Here is a 13895-nt window from a genome sequence, read left to right as displayed (position 1 = left end):
ATTTATTGAAATTGACTGATTTCCTTATACATATGAACTATAACTCAGTAAAATCTTTTAAACAATTGCATGTAGCGTTTATATTTTTGTTCACTGTAGTTACGTGTGTACTTGAATCATAGTCAAAAGAAAAATGTAAAACCAATTTTTTTGAAAAGCAACAGAAAATCCCCAAACTAAAGAAACAGAAAAGGAGGCTTTCATTGTGAAAACTGCAGTAAACCAACATTCAGAATAAAAGTGCTTTGAGAGAACCGGAGTGCTTCATACCAACTAGGACGATGTTAAGTATGTAGTACATTTTCTCTCTTGCGGCTGGCCAACTGGGTGTTGAAAGGCTATAGGATATCTTAGTGTGACTAATCTTCTTATTCATTAACTTTTTGATTTCATTACATTTTATGCATAACACATACAATGTGTTAGAGGAGCCTAGTGCTTCCATACAGTGCTATCTATCCTTCCAGTACTGTCATGATGAAATGCTCTTCTTTCTCATCTAGTGGCAGTCATCTTGTGTCACTGTCTCCAAACATCCAGTAGATGTGAGTGTTTACTTCAAATCTACCTGTCCTGTCACTCAGATAGTCTGTCGTTTTTTTTACTATTCAAACATCAGGTAGGCTGGAGTTAACTATTCAAACACATGAGGTAGGAAACTCCATTAACCAAGTTATCTGTATCGACGTTTTAAAAAGTAGCCGTCATATTTTACAAAATGATTATTTTTGTGATGGGTCTACATTGCCTCATTTTGTATCATACTGTAGAAGTGTCTAATTGTGGGGGGTTTTCAGTTCACTAAAGTCTGAACTTTTTACTTACCAAAAATGACTACTGTCCTTTGTATTAAGAGTACATTAACATTTCGTTGTAATACTTTTGTTCTGTCTTGCCATTACTTACTAGATTTCACCATGACTGAATCCAGCTACACTTAATTGAAAACTACTAAACCTTTTATTAAATCATGTGTGAATTGGATGGAATACACATCCTTGTCACTCATCAGCCAGGGTGCTTTATTTCCCATTCAGATCTAAGTGGGAGCATAACTATTTTCCAATCCTTTAAAATACTGTTGTTGTAGAAAATGAACTGTTACAATAATAACAGCACATTCCATCTATTGTCTGAGTTTGAATTCATATGGTGAAAGCTGCTGAGGTTAGGTGATAGGATGGGAGCTGATAACCTTTTTACTTTCGTGATATGCTATCTAGCATCATGCACTATTGGGTGAAAAAGCCTGAATATAGAATCTGCTCGTGGTTTGTGAAGCAAAGCGGTGTCTGTCCAAAAGCATATCATGCTCAGAATACCACACCACACACACAGAGAGACAGAGACAGAGAGAGAGACAGAGACAGAGACAGAGACAGAGACAGAGACAGAGACAGAGACAGAGACAGAGAGAGAGAGAGAGAGAGAGAGAGAGAGAGAGAGAGAGAGAGAGAGAGAGAGAGAGAGAGAGAGAGAGAGAGAGAGAGAGAGAGATCGGCAGCTAAAGCTTAAACTACTGTGATCTGTGGTCAGCTTCTGTTGCGAAGGCTACAGTCCTACACCTGTGACACTTTCTCATGTTACACAATCTGCAGTTTGTGCAGGATCAAACAACTCATGTTTCAAAAACAGCGAGCCTTCTCATTTTGGTCAGAGAAATAAGACGTACAGTTTGTCAAATGGCGTTTGAGATTGAGAATTTTAACATCATATTTTTTTTGTATTCAAGCAAAGTTTTTAAACATATGTTTTAGATATCTGTTTAAAAACAGAGGCATGGTTGGCACTAAGAGTTCCAGGGAAATAGTAAATTAGATAAGAGGTAATGAAAGAGGTAATAAAATGAAATCAAAGAAAAACAAAAGCATTAATTTACAAGCCATATTGATTGATTGATTTTGGATAATACAACTCTTACAATTTTAAAAGTACAAAGAATCCCAGAGGATGACACACAATAGTGTAAGAACACTTATTTCTAATGTGGTTTTCTTTGTAAGACAAAAACAGGACACAACACAAGAAAATACATGGGCCGTGGAGGCTGCTGAGGGGAGAACGGCTGATAATATTGTCTGGAACGGAGCAAATAGAATGGCATCAATCCATGTGTTTGATGTATTTGATACTATTCCACTCCAGCCAATACCACGAGCCTATCCTCCCCAATTAAGGTGCCACCAACCTCCTGTGACATGGGCCTATGATAAGTAGCTAACTAGCCTACACCATAATAAATACACAATCAATACAACATTCAAGACTATTTCAGTTCTTTTCCTATTTAGACCTGTACACTTTTTCTGACGGAAGGGATCTAACCTGACCTCTGAAAACCTTTCTGGACTGGGACAGCTTAATGACTACTGGGAGTCTATTCCACAGTTGAATTCCAATATAAAAGAAAGAGCTCTGTGTCGCATCGTTGGCTCTGGGCACTTTGCGATTGCGGACACTGGCTCTTGCTTTATACACAAATACATACATAATAATCTGAACATGTTTTCAGTGGCAGTTCATAAGCATCTACATCATGAAAAAATACATGGAACTTTTATGCAATTTCTTTGTCAAAATCTGATTGGAGAACTGTATTTGTGCGTCTCCCAAAATTGATATGGTCCAAAGTCGCATACTGGACCTCCTGTGGAACGATCAACACCAGGGAGTTAATTCAAGGGTTCAGAAATAGGTACAGTATAGTTGATGCTTTATATTCAAGTATACAAAACTGCTTTAATACTTTATGTGGACTGAATTGGGGCAGCAATACTGCAAATGTAAACCAGGCTCTCATATGTGAGTATTCATACTATAGAAGTGATATTACGTCAGTCAATCAATACATTCACAATTGAGATAACGGAGTAATCTAAAACAATCATTCTAGGGGTGAAGGTAGGTTTAGCCTCAATTCATTTGAGTTTGTATACAAATATAATCCATGTACAAATGTCAGTGTGTATTTACACAACCAGGTATATCACCTATAAGTACTGTAATTACACTATACTTAACAAGTAATACACCAGTACGAGACATTTCAGAGCAGTATGTTTGGATCATAGCATTCGTGTGTTTTCAACATGAATACACTATGGGTCCGTTTCCTGAAAAAATATTAAAATATGAACTAAAAACCATTTTCAATGGAAAATGTCCATATAACATGTTTTTTTTTAGTCAAGGACTATTGGCTTAATCTATTCCCAGTAAACCGGCCCCAAGAGTTAAATTGGGCCGAAATGGAGATGAAAAATGAGTTCCACCACCTTTACTATGTGAGAGAATCTGATAGCATGACAATGGATTATAAAATGATGCAACATATTTTTTTTAGCACGACCAAAAATGATAGTTGAAACCAAATACAAGCTACTTTACCGAGAACGATGATCTAACTGCCCTTCTTGCTTCTCCGCGTCTCCCTGCAAATGTCAAAACTCAGAACATAAACACCAATGCAGCCATGACATCCACCGACAAACTACTTCAAAAAGACTTGGAATCAACCAATCCTGCATACTCCATCAAGAGACGCTGTGAAAACTAAGGGTGTCTCAAAGTGCTACAATGGTACACAATGTGTTTCTCTATCATTTCTTTTGAGCAATTTGGGGAACAAATCATATTTAATTAAAGCTCATTCGTTCAATCTATTTCAACTGAATAGTTCAAAAGATCATGAAAACGCTAAAACATTTCCGTCACTAAATAACTCCAAGTTGATAAAAGCCATCTTGAAATCCTTCTAAAGTAGTTGGCTGTTGTAATTGATCAATCCTAAAATTGAAAAAAAGGATAATAATTACCAGATTGATCCTGTCTGTTCTCAGTGTCTGTGCCTCTTTGTCTGAAATTAAAACAGAGGATTTCACACTCAAGCAGTCACAGGCTTTTCTATAATCCAATTTTGGATTGAATGTCAGACACAAACCTTGTATCTGCATCGATAACCACAGGATGCCCTATAGGAAAAAACAATAAAAAATAACACATTTAATATCCAGGTTGAAGAAAGCCTCATGATTCAGTGATAATGTTCTTTGTCCATGGCCATTTGTTAATATTGACTCTCTGATCTCAAAAGCAGGTGGAGCAGACTGCAAAAGAACGGTCTAAATGTAGCAGACACTTGCCATAAAGGTCACTGTAACCACTACAGAGAGCCTGACTTGTGTGAAAGAGGGACAACGGCAAGAATTAGCAACAGATTTTCATTCTCAACGTTCCTGTGCAAGAGAAAATACAGGCCTACGAAATCCGTTTTTATTCCATTTGCACACAAAATGGCCTAATGGAATAAAATATTTCTCCCATGTTTAGCCACGTATTCTATGGTGTAACAAAACAAAAAAACTTGACCCATATAGGTCTGACCACTGAACTGGCTTACCTACATGACTACCCATGACCATAGGCATCACAACATGCCCTTAGTGTTTTTCAGTGGGCACTAGTAAGTTATAAAAAAAACTACACTTTGTACATTTATATCCTTCAAATGTATCCAATTGATGGGGCGTGTGTCCCCTAAATTACAATGGTCATAACATCCTTTGCTGAGTACTATGGTATAAATTGTCTTGCGCAAGATCATTTGGTATTTGTTTCATACAGTATTGGCCCATTATTCATTGATTTGATCTTACCACGGTGCAGACACACAGCAGTAGTGACAGCAACTATTATGGCGAGGAGAGCAGCTGCAGAGGCCCCATACATCAGCATTGTGCACATGGCATTGGAATCTATGGTGAAAATAAAGACAAAGAAGTTTAAATACAGATAGTTTCATCTTTGTTTTCAGTGTTAAATCCCTTACTGAAAGAACGGGTGCAAAAGCTTAGTAAATCTGGGTCTCATGCAATTACCATTGTGTTGCAGCAGTGTTTTGGTGAGATTTTTCCCCTCAAACTCCACCACACATGTAAACTCTGTTCGTCTGTTCCACTCCTCTGCCTGGACAAGAATCTGGTTCCTAGTGAACTCTGTGGCTGATTCACTGTTGTCTGTCCAGGTGGAGTCAGTGAGTCCACTCTCTTCTCTCCCGTCTATGAGCCAGAACACACGGACCTGAGACGGGACCACTTCCAACACCAAACACAGCAGAGGGATGAAGGAGCTGTCACCCTCTGGCGAAGAGACGATTTGGAGGGTTGGGGCTTTAGTGCTGTTCCCTACCCTTTCTCTCTCTAAGGACAAAATGGTCATCATTTTAAATGATTACATTATTAAGAAATACCAACTTGGTTTTCCTCCTGGTAAACTGGTTATTTAAAATAAAACTATGACGGGATTTATTATCAAAGAACATACAGTACACTACAGTTCAAAAGTTTGGGGTCACTTCGAAATGTCTTGTTTTTTAAAAGAAAAGCATATGTTTAGTCCATTAAAATAACATCAAATTGATCAGAAATACAGTGTAGACATTGTTAATGTTGTAAATGACTTTTGTAGCTGGAAAGGGCTGATTTTTTAAATGGAATATCTACATGGCGTACAGAGGCCCACAATCAGCAACCATCACTCCTGTGTTCCAATGGCACGTTGTGTTAGCTAATACAAGTTTATCATTTTAAAAAGGCTAATTGATCATCAGAAAACACTTTTGCAATTATGTTAGCACAGTTGAAAACTGTTGTAGAAAGAAAAGAAGAAGAAAAAAAATTGGCCTTCTTTAGACTAGTTGAGTATCTAGAGCATCAGCATTTGTGGGTTTGATTACAGGCTCAAAATGCCCAGAAACAAAGTACTTCCTTCTGAAACTCGTCAGTCTATTCTTGTTCTGAGAAATGAAGACTGTTCCACGTGAGAAATTGCCAAGAAACTGAAGATTTCGTATAACGCTGTGTATTAGTCCCTTCACAGAACAGCGCAAACTGGCGCTAACCAGAATAGAAACAGGAGTGGGAGGCCCCGGTGCACAACTGATCAAGAGGACAAGTACATTAGAGTATCTAGTTTGAGAAACAGACAACTCACAACTCCTCAATTGGCAGCTTCATTAAATAGTACCCGCAAAACACCAGTCTCAACGTCAACAGTGAAGAGGCAACTCAGGGATGTTGGCCTTCTAGGCAGAGTTGCAAAGAAAAAGCCATATCTCAGACTGGCCAATAAAAATAAAAGTTAAGATGGGCAAAAAAACACAGACTCTGGACAGAGGAACTCTGCCTAGAAGGCTAGCATCCCCGGAGACGCCTCTTCACTGTTGACGTGTCTACACTGTATTTCTGATCAATTTGATGTTATTTTAAAGGACAGAAAAGTGGTTTTCTTTCAAAAACAACACATTTGTTGTGTTCATACTTTGTGCATGACACAAGTAATATTTCCAACAATTGTTTACAGACAGATTATTTCACTTAATCACAATTCCAGTGGGTCAGAAGTTTACATACACTAAATTGACTGTGCCTTTAAACAGCTTGGAAAATTCCAGAAAGTGATGTCATGGCTTTAGAAGCTTCTGATAGGCTAATTGACATCATTTGAGTCAATTGGAGGTGTACCTGTGGATGTATTTCAAGGCCTACCTTCAAACTCAGTGCCTCTTTGCTTGATATCCTGGGAGAATCTAAAGAAAATCAGTCAAGACCTCCAGGAATCTGGTTCATCCTTGGGCAATTTCCAAATGCCTGAAGGTACCACGTTCATCAGAAACAAACAATAGTACGCAAGTATAAACACCATGGGACCACACAGCCGTCATATCGCTCAGAAAGGAGTTGCGTTCTGTCTCCTAGAGATGAACGTACTTTGGTGCGAAAAGTGCAAATCAATCCCAGAACAACAGCAAAGGACCTTGTGAAGATGCTGGAGGAAACAGGTACAAAAGTATCTACATCCACTGTAAAATGAGTCCTATATCGACATAACCTGAAAGGCCGCTCAGCAAGGAAGAAGCAACTGCTCCAAAACCTCCATAAAAAAGCCACACTACGGTTTGCAACTGCACATGGGGACAAAGATCGTACTTTTTGGAGAAATGTCCTTTGGTCTGATGAAACAAAAATAGAACTGTTTGGCCAGAATGACCATCGTTATGTTTGGAGGACAAGGGGGAGGCTTGCAGGCCCGAAGAACACCATCCCAACCGTGAAGCACGGGGGTGGCAGCATCATGTTTTGGGGGTGCTTTGCTGCAGGAGGGACTGGTGCACTTCACAAAATAGATGGCATCATGAGGTAGGAAAATTATGTGGATATATTGACATCATCAAGACATCAGTCAGGAAGTTAAAGCGTGGTCGCAAATGGGTCATCCAAATGGACAATTTTACATTTACATTACATTTAAGTCATTTAGCAGACGCTCTTATCCAGAGCGACTTACAAATTGGTGCATTCACCTAATGACATCCAGTGGAACAGCCACTTTACAATAGTGCATCTAAATCTTTTAAGGGGGGGGGGGGGCAGAAGGATTGCTTTATCCTATCCTAGGTATTCCTTGAAGAGGTGGGGTTTCAGGTGTCTCCGGAAGGTGGTGATTGACTCCGCTGTCCTGGCGTCGTGAGGGAGTTTGTTCCACCATTGGGGTGCCAGAGCAGCGAACAGTTTTGACTGGGCTGAGCGGGAACTGTACTTCCTCAGTGGTAGGGAGGCGAGCAGGCCAGAGGTGGATGAACGCAGTGCCCTTGTTTGGGTGTAGGGCCTGATCAGAGCCTGAAGGTACTGAGGTGCCGTTCCCCTCACAGCTCCGTAGGCAAGCACCATGGTCTTGTAGCGGATGCGAGCTTCAACTGGAAGCCAGTGGAGAGAGCGGAGGAGCGGGGTGACGTGAGAGAACTTGGGAAGGTTGAACACCAGACGGGCTGCGGCGTTCTGGATGAGTTGTAGGGGTTTGATGGCACAGGCAGGGAGCCCAGCCAACAGCGAGTTGCAGTAATCCAGACGGGAGATGACAAGTGCCTGGATTAGGACCTGCGCCGCTTCCTGTGTGAGGCAGGGTCGTACTCTGCGGATGTTGTAGAGCATGAACCTACAGGAACGGGCCACCGCCTTGATGTTAGTTGAGAACGACAGGGTGTTGTCCAGGATCACGCTAAGGTTCTTAGCGCTCTGAGAGGAGGACACAATGGAGTTGTCAACCGTGATGGCGAGATCATGGAACGGGCAGTCCTTCCCCGGGAGGAAGAGCAGCTCCGTCTTGCCGAGGTTCAGCTTGAGGTGGTGATCCGTCATCCACACTGATATGTCTGCCAGACATGCAGAGATGCGATTCGCCACCTGGTCATCAGAAGGGGGAAAGGAGAAGATTAATTGTGTGTCGTCTGCATAGCAATGATAGGAGAGACCATGTGAGGTTATGACAGAGCCAAGTGACTTGGTGTATAGCGAGAATAGGAGAGGGCCTAGAACAGAGCCCTGGGGGACACCAGTGGTGAGAGCGCGTGGTGAGGAGACAGATTCTCGCCACGCCACCTGGTAGGAGCGACCTGTCAGGTAGGACGCAATCCAAGCGTGGGCCGCGCCGGAGATGCCCAACTCGGAGAGGGTGGAGAGGAGGATCTGATGGTTCACAGTATCGAAGGCAGCCGATAGGTCTAGAAGGATGAGAGCAGAGGAGAGAGAGTTAGCTTTAGCAGTGCGGAGCGTCTCCGTGATACAGAGAAGAGCAGTCTCAGTTGAGTGACTAGTCTTGAAACCTGACTGATTTGGATCAAGAAGGTCATTCTGAGAGAGATAGCAGGAGAGCTGGCCAAGGACGGCACGTTCAAGAGTTTTGGAGAGAAAAGAAAGAAGGGATACTGGTCTGTAGTTGTTGACATCGGAGGGATCGAGTGTAGGTTTTTTCAGAAGGGGTGCAACTCTCGCTCTCTTGAAGACGGAAGGGACGTAGCCAGCGGTCAGGGATGAGTTGATGAGCGAGGTGAGGTAAGGGAGAAGGTCTCCGGAAATGGTCTGGAGAAGAGAGGAGGGGATAGGGTCAAGCGGGCAGGTTGTTGGGCGGCCGGCCATCACAAGACGCGAGATTTCATCTGGAGAGAGAGGGGAGAAAGAGGTCAAAGCACAGGGTAGGGCAGTGTGAGCAGAACCAGCGGTGTCGTTTGACTTAGCAAACGAGGATCGGATGTCGTCGACCTTCTTTTCAAAATGGTTGACGAAGTCGTCTGCAGAGACAATGACATCAAACATATTTCCAAAATTGTGGCAAAATGGCACAAGGACAATAAAGTTAAAGTATTGGAGTGGCCATCACAAAGCCCTGACCTCAACCCTATAGAACATTTGTGAGCAGAACTGAAAAAGCGTGTGCAAGCAAAGAGGCCTACAAACCTGACTCAGTTACACCAGCTCTGTCAGGAGGAATGGGCCAAAATTAACCCAACTTATTGTGGGAAGCTTGTGGCAGGCTACCCGAAACGTTAAACAATTTAAAGGCAATACTACCAAATACTAATTGAGTGTATGTAAACTTCTGACCCACTGGGAATGTGATGAAAGAAATAAAAGCTGAAATAAATAATTTTCAACTATTATTCTGACATTTCACATTCTTAAAATAAAGTGGTGACCCTAATTGACCTAAGACAGGGAATTTTTACTTGGATTAAATGTCAAGAATGGTGAAAAACTGATATACACTGCTCAAAAAAATAAAGGGAACACTTAAACAACACGATGTAACTCCAAGTCAATCACACTTCTGTGAAATCAAATTGTCCACTTAGGAAGCAACACTGATTGACAATAAATTGCACATGCTGTTGTGCAAATGGAATAGACAACAGGTGGAAATTATAGGCAATTAGCAAGACACCCCCAATAAAGGAGTGGTTCTGCAGGTGGTGACCACAGACCACTTCTCAGTTCCTATGCTTCCTGGCTGATGTTTGGTCACTTTTGAATGCTGGCGGTGCTTTCACTCTAGTGGTAGCATGAGACGGAGTCTACAACCCACACAAGTGGCTCAGGTAGTGCAGCTCATCCAGGATGGCACATCAATGCAAGCTGTGGTAAGAAGGTTTGCTGTGTCTGTCAGCGTAGTGTCCAGAGCATGGAGGCGCTACCAGGAGACAGGCCAGTACATCAGGAGACGTGGAGGAGGCCGTAGGAGGGCAACAACCCAGCAGCAGGACCGCTACCTCCGCCTTTGTGCAAGGAGGAGCACTGCCAGACCCCTGCAAAATGACCTCCAGCAGGCCACAAATGTGCATGTGTCTGCTCAAACGGTCAGAAACAGACTCCATGAGGGTGGTATGAGGGCCCGACGTCCACAGGTGGGGGTTTGCCAGAGAACGCATTTGCCAGAGAACACCAAGATTGGCAAATTCGCCACTGGCGCCCTGTGCTCTTCACAGATGAAAGCAGGTTCACACTGAGCACGTGGCAGACGTGACAGAGTCTGGAGACGCCGTGGAGAACGTTCTGCTGCCTGCAACATCCTCCAGCATGACCGGTTTGGTGGTGGGTCAGTCATGGTGTGGGGTGGCATTTCTTTGGGGGGCCGCACAGCCCTCCATGTGCTCGCCAGAGGTAGCCTGTCTGCCATTAGGTACCGAGATGAGATCCTCAGACCCCTTGTGAGACCATATGCTGTTGTGGTTGGCCCTGGGTTCCTCCTAATGCAAGTCAATGCTAGACCTCATGCGGCTGGAGTGTGTCAGCAGTTCCTGCAAGAGGAAGGCATTGATGCTATGGACTGGCCCGCCCGTTCCCCAGACCTGAATCCAATTGTGCACATCTGGAACATCATGTCTCGCTCCATCCACCAACCCCACGTTGCACCACAGACTGTCCAGGAGTTGGTGTATGCTTTAGTCCAGGTCTGGGAGGAGATGCCTCAGGAGACCATCCGCCACCTCATCAGGAGCAAGCCCAGGCGTTGTAGGGAGGTCATACAGGCACGTGGAGGCCACACACACTACTGAGCCTCATTTTGACTTGTTTTAAGGACATTACATCAAAGTTGGATCAGCCTGTAGTGTGGTTTTCCACTTTAATTTTGAGTGTGACTCCAAATCCAGACCTCCATGGGTTGATAAATTTGATTTCCATTGATAATTTTTGTGTGATTTTGTTGTCAGCACATTCAACTATGTAATGAAAAAAGTATTTAATAAGAATATTTCATTCATTCAGATCTAGGATGTGTTATTTTAGTGTTCCCTTTATTTTTTTGAGCAGTGTATATAGCATCAATCAAAAGTTTGGACACAGCTACTCATTCAAGTGTTTTTCTTTCTTTCTTTTTTCCTTCTACATCTATAATAATAGAGAAGAAATCAACTGTGAAATTACACATATGGAATCAAGTAGTAACCAAAAAAGTGTTAAACAAATCAAAATATATTTTATATTTGAAATTCTTCAAAGTAGCCACCCTTTGCCTTGATGACAGCTTTGTACACTCTTGGCATCTCTCAACTAGTTTCATGAGGAATGCTTTTCAAACAGTCTTGAAGGAGTTCCCACACATGCTGAGCACTTGTTGGCTGCTTTTCCTTCACTCTGCGGTCCAACTCATCCCAAACCATCTCAATTGGGTTGAGGGCAGGTGATTGTGGAGGCCAGGTCATCTGATACAGCACCATCCCTCTCCTTCTTGGTCAAATTGCACTTACACAGCCGAGAGGTGTGTTTTGGGTCATTGTCCTGTTGAAAAACAAATGGCGCTAACCAGATGGGATGGCGTATCGCTGATTCATGCAGTCTCCTCTGAACAATTGATGTTGAGATGGGTCTCTTCCTTGAACTCTGCAAAGCATTTATTTGGGCTGCAATCTAAGGTGCAGTTAACTCTAATGAACTTATCCTCTGCAGCAGAGGTAACTCTGGGTCTTCCTTTCCTGTGGCGGTCCTCATGACAGCCAGTTTCATCATAGCGCTTGATGGTTTTTGTGACTGCAATTGAAGAAACTTTCAAAGTTCTTCATGTCTTAAAGTAATGGTGTATCGTTTCTGTTTGCTTATTTGAGCTGTTCTTGCCATAATATGGACTTGATCTTTTACCAAATAGGGCTATCTTCTGTATATCACCCCTACCTTGTCTCAAGACAACTGATTGGCTCAAACGCATAAAGGAAAGAAATTCCACAAATAAACTTTTAACAAGGCACACCTGTTAATTGAAGTGCATTCCAGGTGACTACCTCATTAAGCTGGCTGAGAGAATGCCAAGAGTGTGCAAAGCTGTCATCAAGGCAAAGGGTGGCTACTTTGAAGAATCTCAAATATATATTTTGATTTGTTTAACACTTTTTTGGTTAATACGTGATTCCATAGGTGTTACTTCATAGTTTTGATATCTTCACAAAATAAAGAAAAACCCTGGAAAGAGTAGGTGTCTAAACTTTTGTCTGCTACTATATATATATTGTTTAATTTAGATTTAACATTCCGTTTTGTGTTTATTTTTTAAAGGTTTATATCATTATATACATTTTAGTTTTTTAGCACAATATCTTTTTCTAGTTTAGTAAACTTTGTAAATAAATATGAACATACAAGACATTAAATTACCTGTCAAAACAATAACCTTAGAACCATTGCCAGAGTACACCATTTTGGAGTGAACAGCCGAACAGTAGTACATGCCAGAGTCGCTCACTTTTGCATTGGTGAATGTAACAGAACATAGGTTGTCCTGTTCCTGGTCCTTTGAAATGTTATCAACCTTTAAGTCTGTACTCATGCTGTGTGTTCCAGTCCTGGGGTCCACTTTCATCCAACTCACATAGAAGCAGTAGGTGATAATCTCACTCAAATGGCATTTCAAGGTCACTGTATCACCAGCGTTCACCATCACCACTCCAGGTGTCTGGGTTATAACTGATGTGTGTGTAGCTAAAAACAGAATTAGGAATAACAAGAATATAACATATATTTAATCTAATTACTGTTTAGCATGTTTGGTGCGTTTTCATAACTTTGTTAACTTTTTTTCATGAATATACCAAGCATGGATGCTGAACAGAAAAAAAGCTTAAATCACTGTCCACTTGTAAAAATATTTCGAAATTGAATCTTATAGGCCTGCTTTGTCTAACCTAATATGTTAATTATGTTGAAATTGCTTGATTATAACATGAACAAAACTACATTATAAACAGGTTATAGATTTAATGACATACTGTATTTCAGATCACTGTTTCATCTCACATACAGGTAAGTAAGTTCATGAAAATGTTATAACCTAGGCCGACTAGAATACTGTGGATATTTCTTGAAATAAATGAATGTAGGCCTATTCAGAGTAATGATGAAACAGTCTAAAGTCCTCACTGTCATCATGAGTTAGCGTTAGCCTAGCTGAATGTACCTTTTCTACATTAATTATCGACACATTGTCAATGTGTGCAGAATATAGTGTCATACTTGCCTTTCAAGACATAGCTCCAGCACAGCAGAAGTAGCAGGGGGCCTGGCATTTTAGGTTCACTAAATTTGAAGGGCATCATCACTTTGAGTCCGTTGAGCAACCTTTACGAGATGAAGATGTCTTGCCCCTAGTCCTAGCCTACATCTCAAACAGCGAGACCGCCGTGACAACATCTCACCGGAAATGAACACATGAAAAGTCCTGCGTTATAACTCAAACTGTGAGCAAGAAAAGATAGGTCAGATTGCAGCAAAGACAACAACAAAACATGTTTTTCGAATGAATGCGAGAAGATTGAGAAGATTGCACCGACCTACCTTTTTTTCTCACTCTAAGAACATATTATAGGCCTAGTTTTCTGTAAAGTAGTACAGGCCGGGAACTACCTTTTGTGAATTTTATTTGATATGGTCTTAATTCAATATTAATATTAGGCTATTTCATCATCATTATATTTTATCTTATCAATGATCCTCGTTTTTAAACAATGCATCACTAAAAACGTTAGTGCATCACTAAAAACGTTAGTATAGGCCTGTATGCCTATATAGTATTGTTAC

General features: G+C 41.5%; 1 protein-coding gene across 1 annotated transcript; it reads right to left on the bottom strand.

Moving 5' to 3' along the window:
* Positions 1–1683: 1683 nt before the first annotated feature.
* On the bottom strand, positions 1684–13384 carry LOC129830590 (immunoglobulin kappa light chain-like). Its single transcript, XM_055893152.1, has 8 exons — positions 13336–13384; positions 12477–12800; positions 4878–5198; positions 4656–4754; positions 3941–3971; positions 3816–3856; positions 3388–3431; positions 1684–2647 (listed from the first exon to the last, which is right to left on the bottom strand). Exons 1-8 carry the CDS (start codon positions 13382–13384, stop codon positions 2558–2560), a joined length of 999 nt encoding a protein of 332 aa, XP_055749127.1. The 3' UTR covers positions 1684–2557.
* Positions 13385–13895: the final 511 nt, after the last annotated feature.

Source organism: Salvelinus fontinalis, chromosome 32, assembly GCF_029448725.1.
Source record: "Salvelinus fontinalis isolate EN_2023a chromosome 32, ASM2944872v1, whole genome shotgun sequence".
In the NCBI taxonomy this organism is placed as follows: Eukaryota; Metazoa; Chordata; class Actinopteri; order Salmoniformes; family Salmonidae; genus Salvelinus; species Salvelinus fontinalis.
This window is presented reverse-complemented; position numbering and strand designations above follow the sequence as displayed.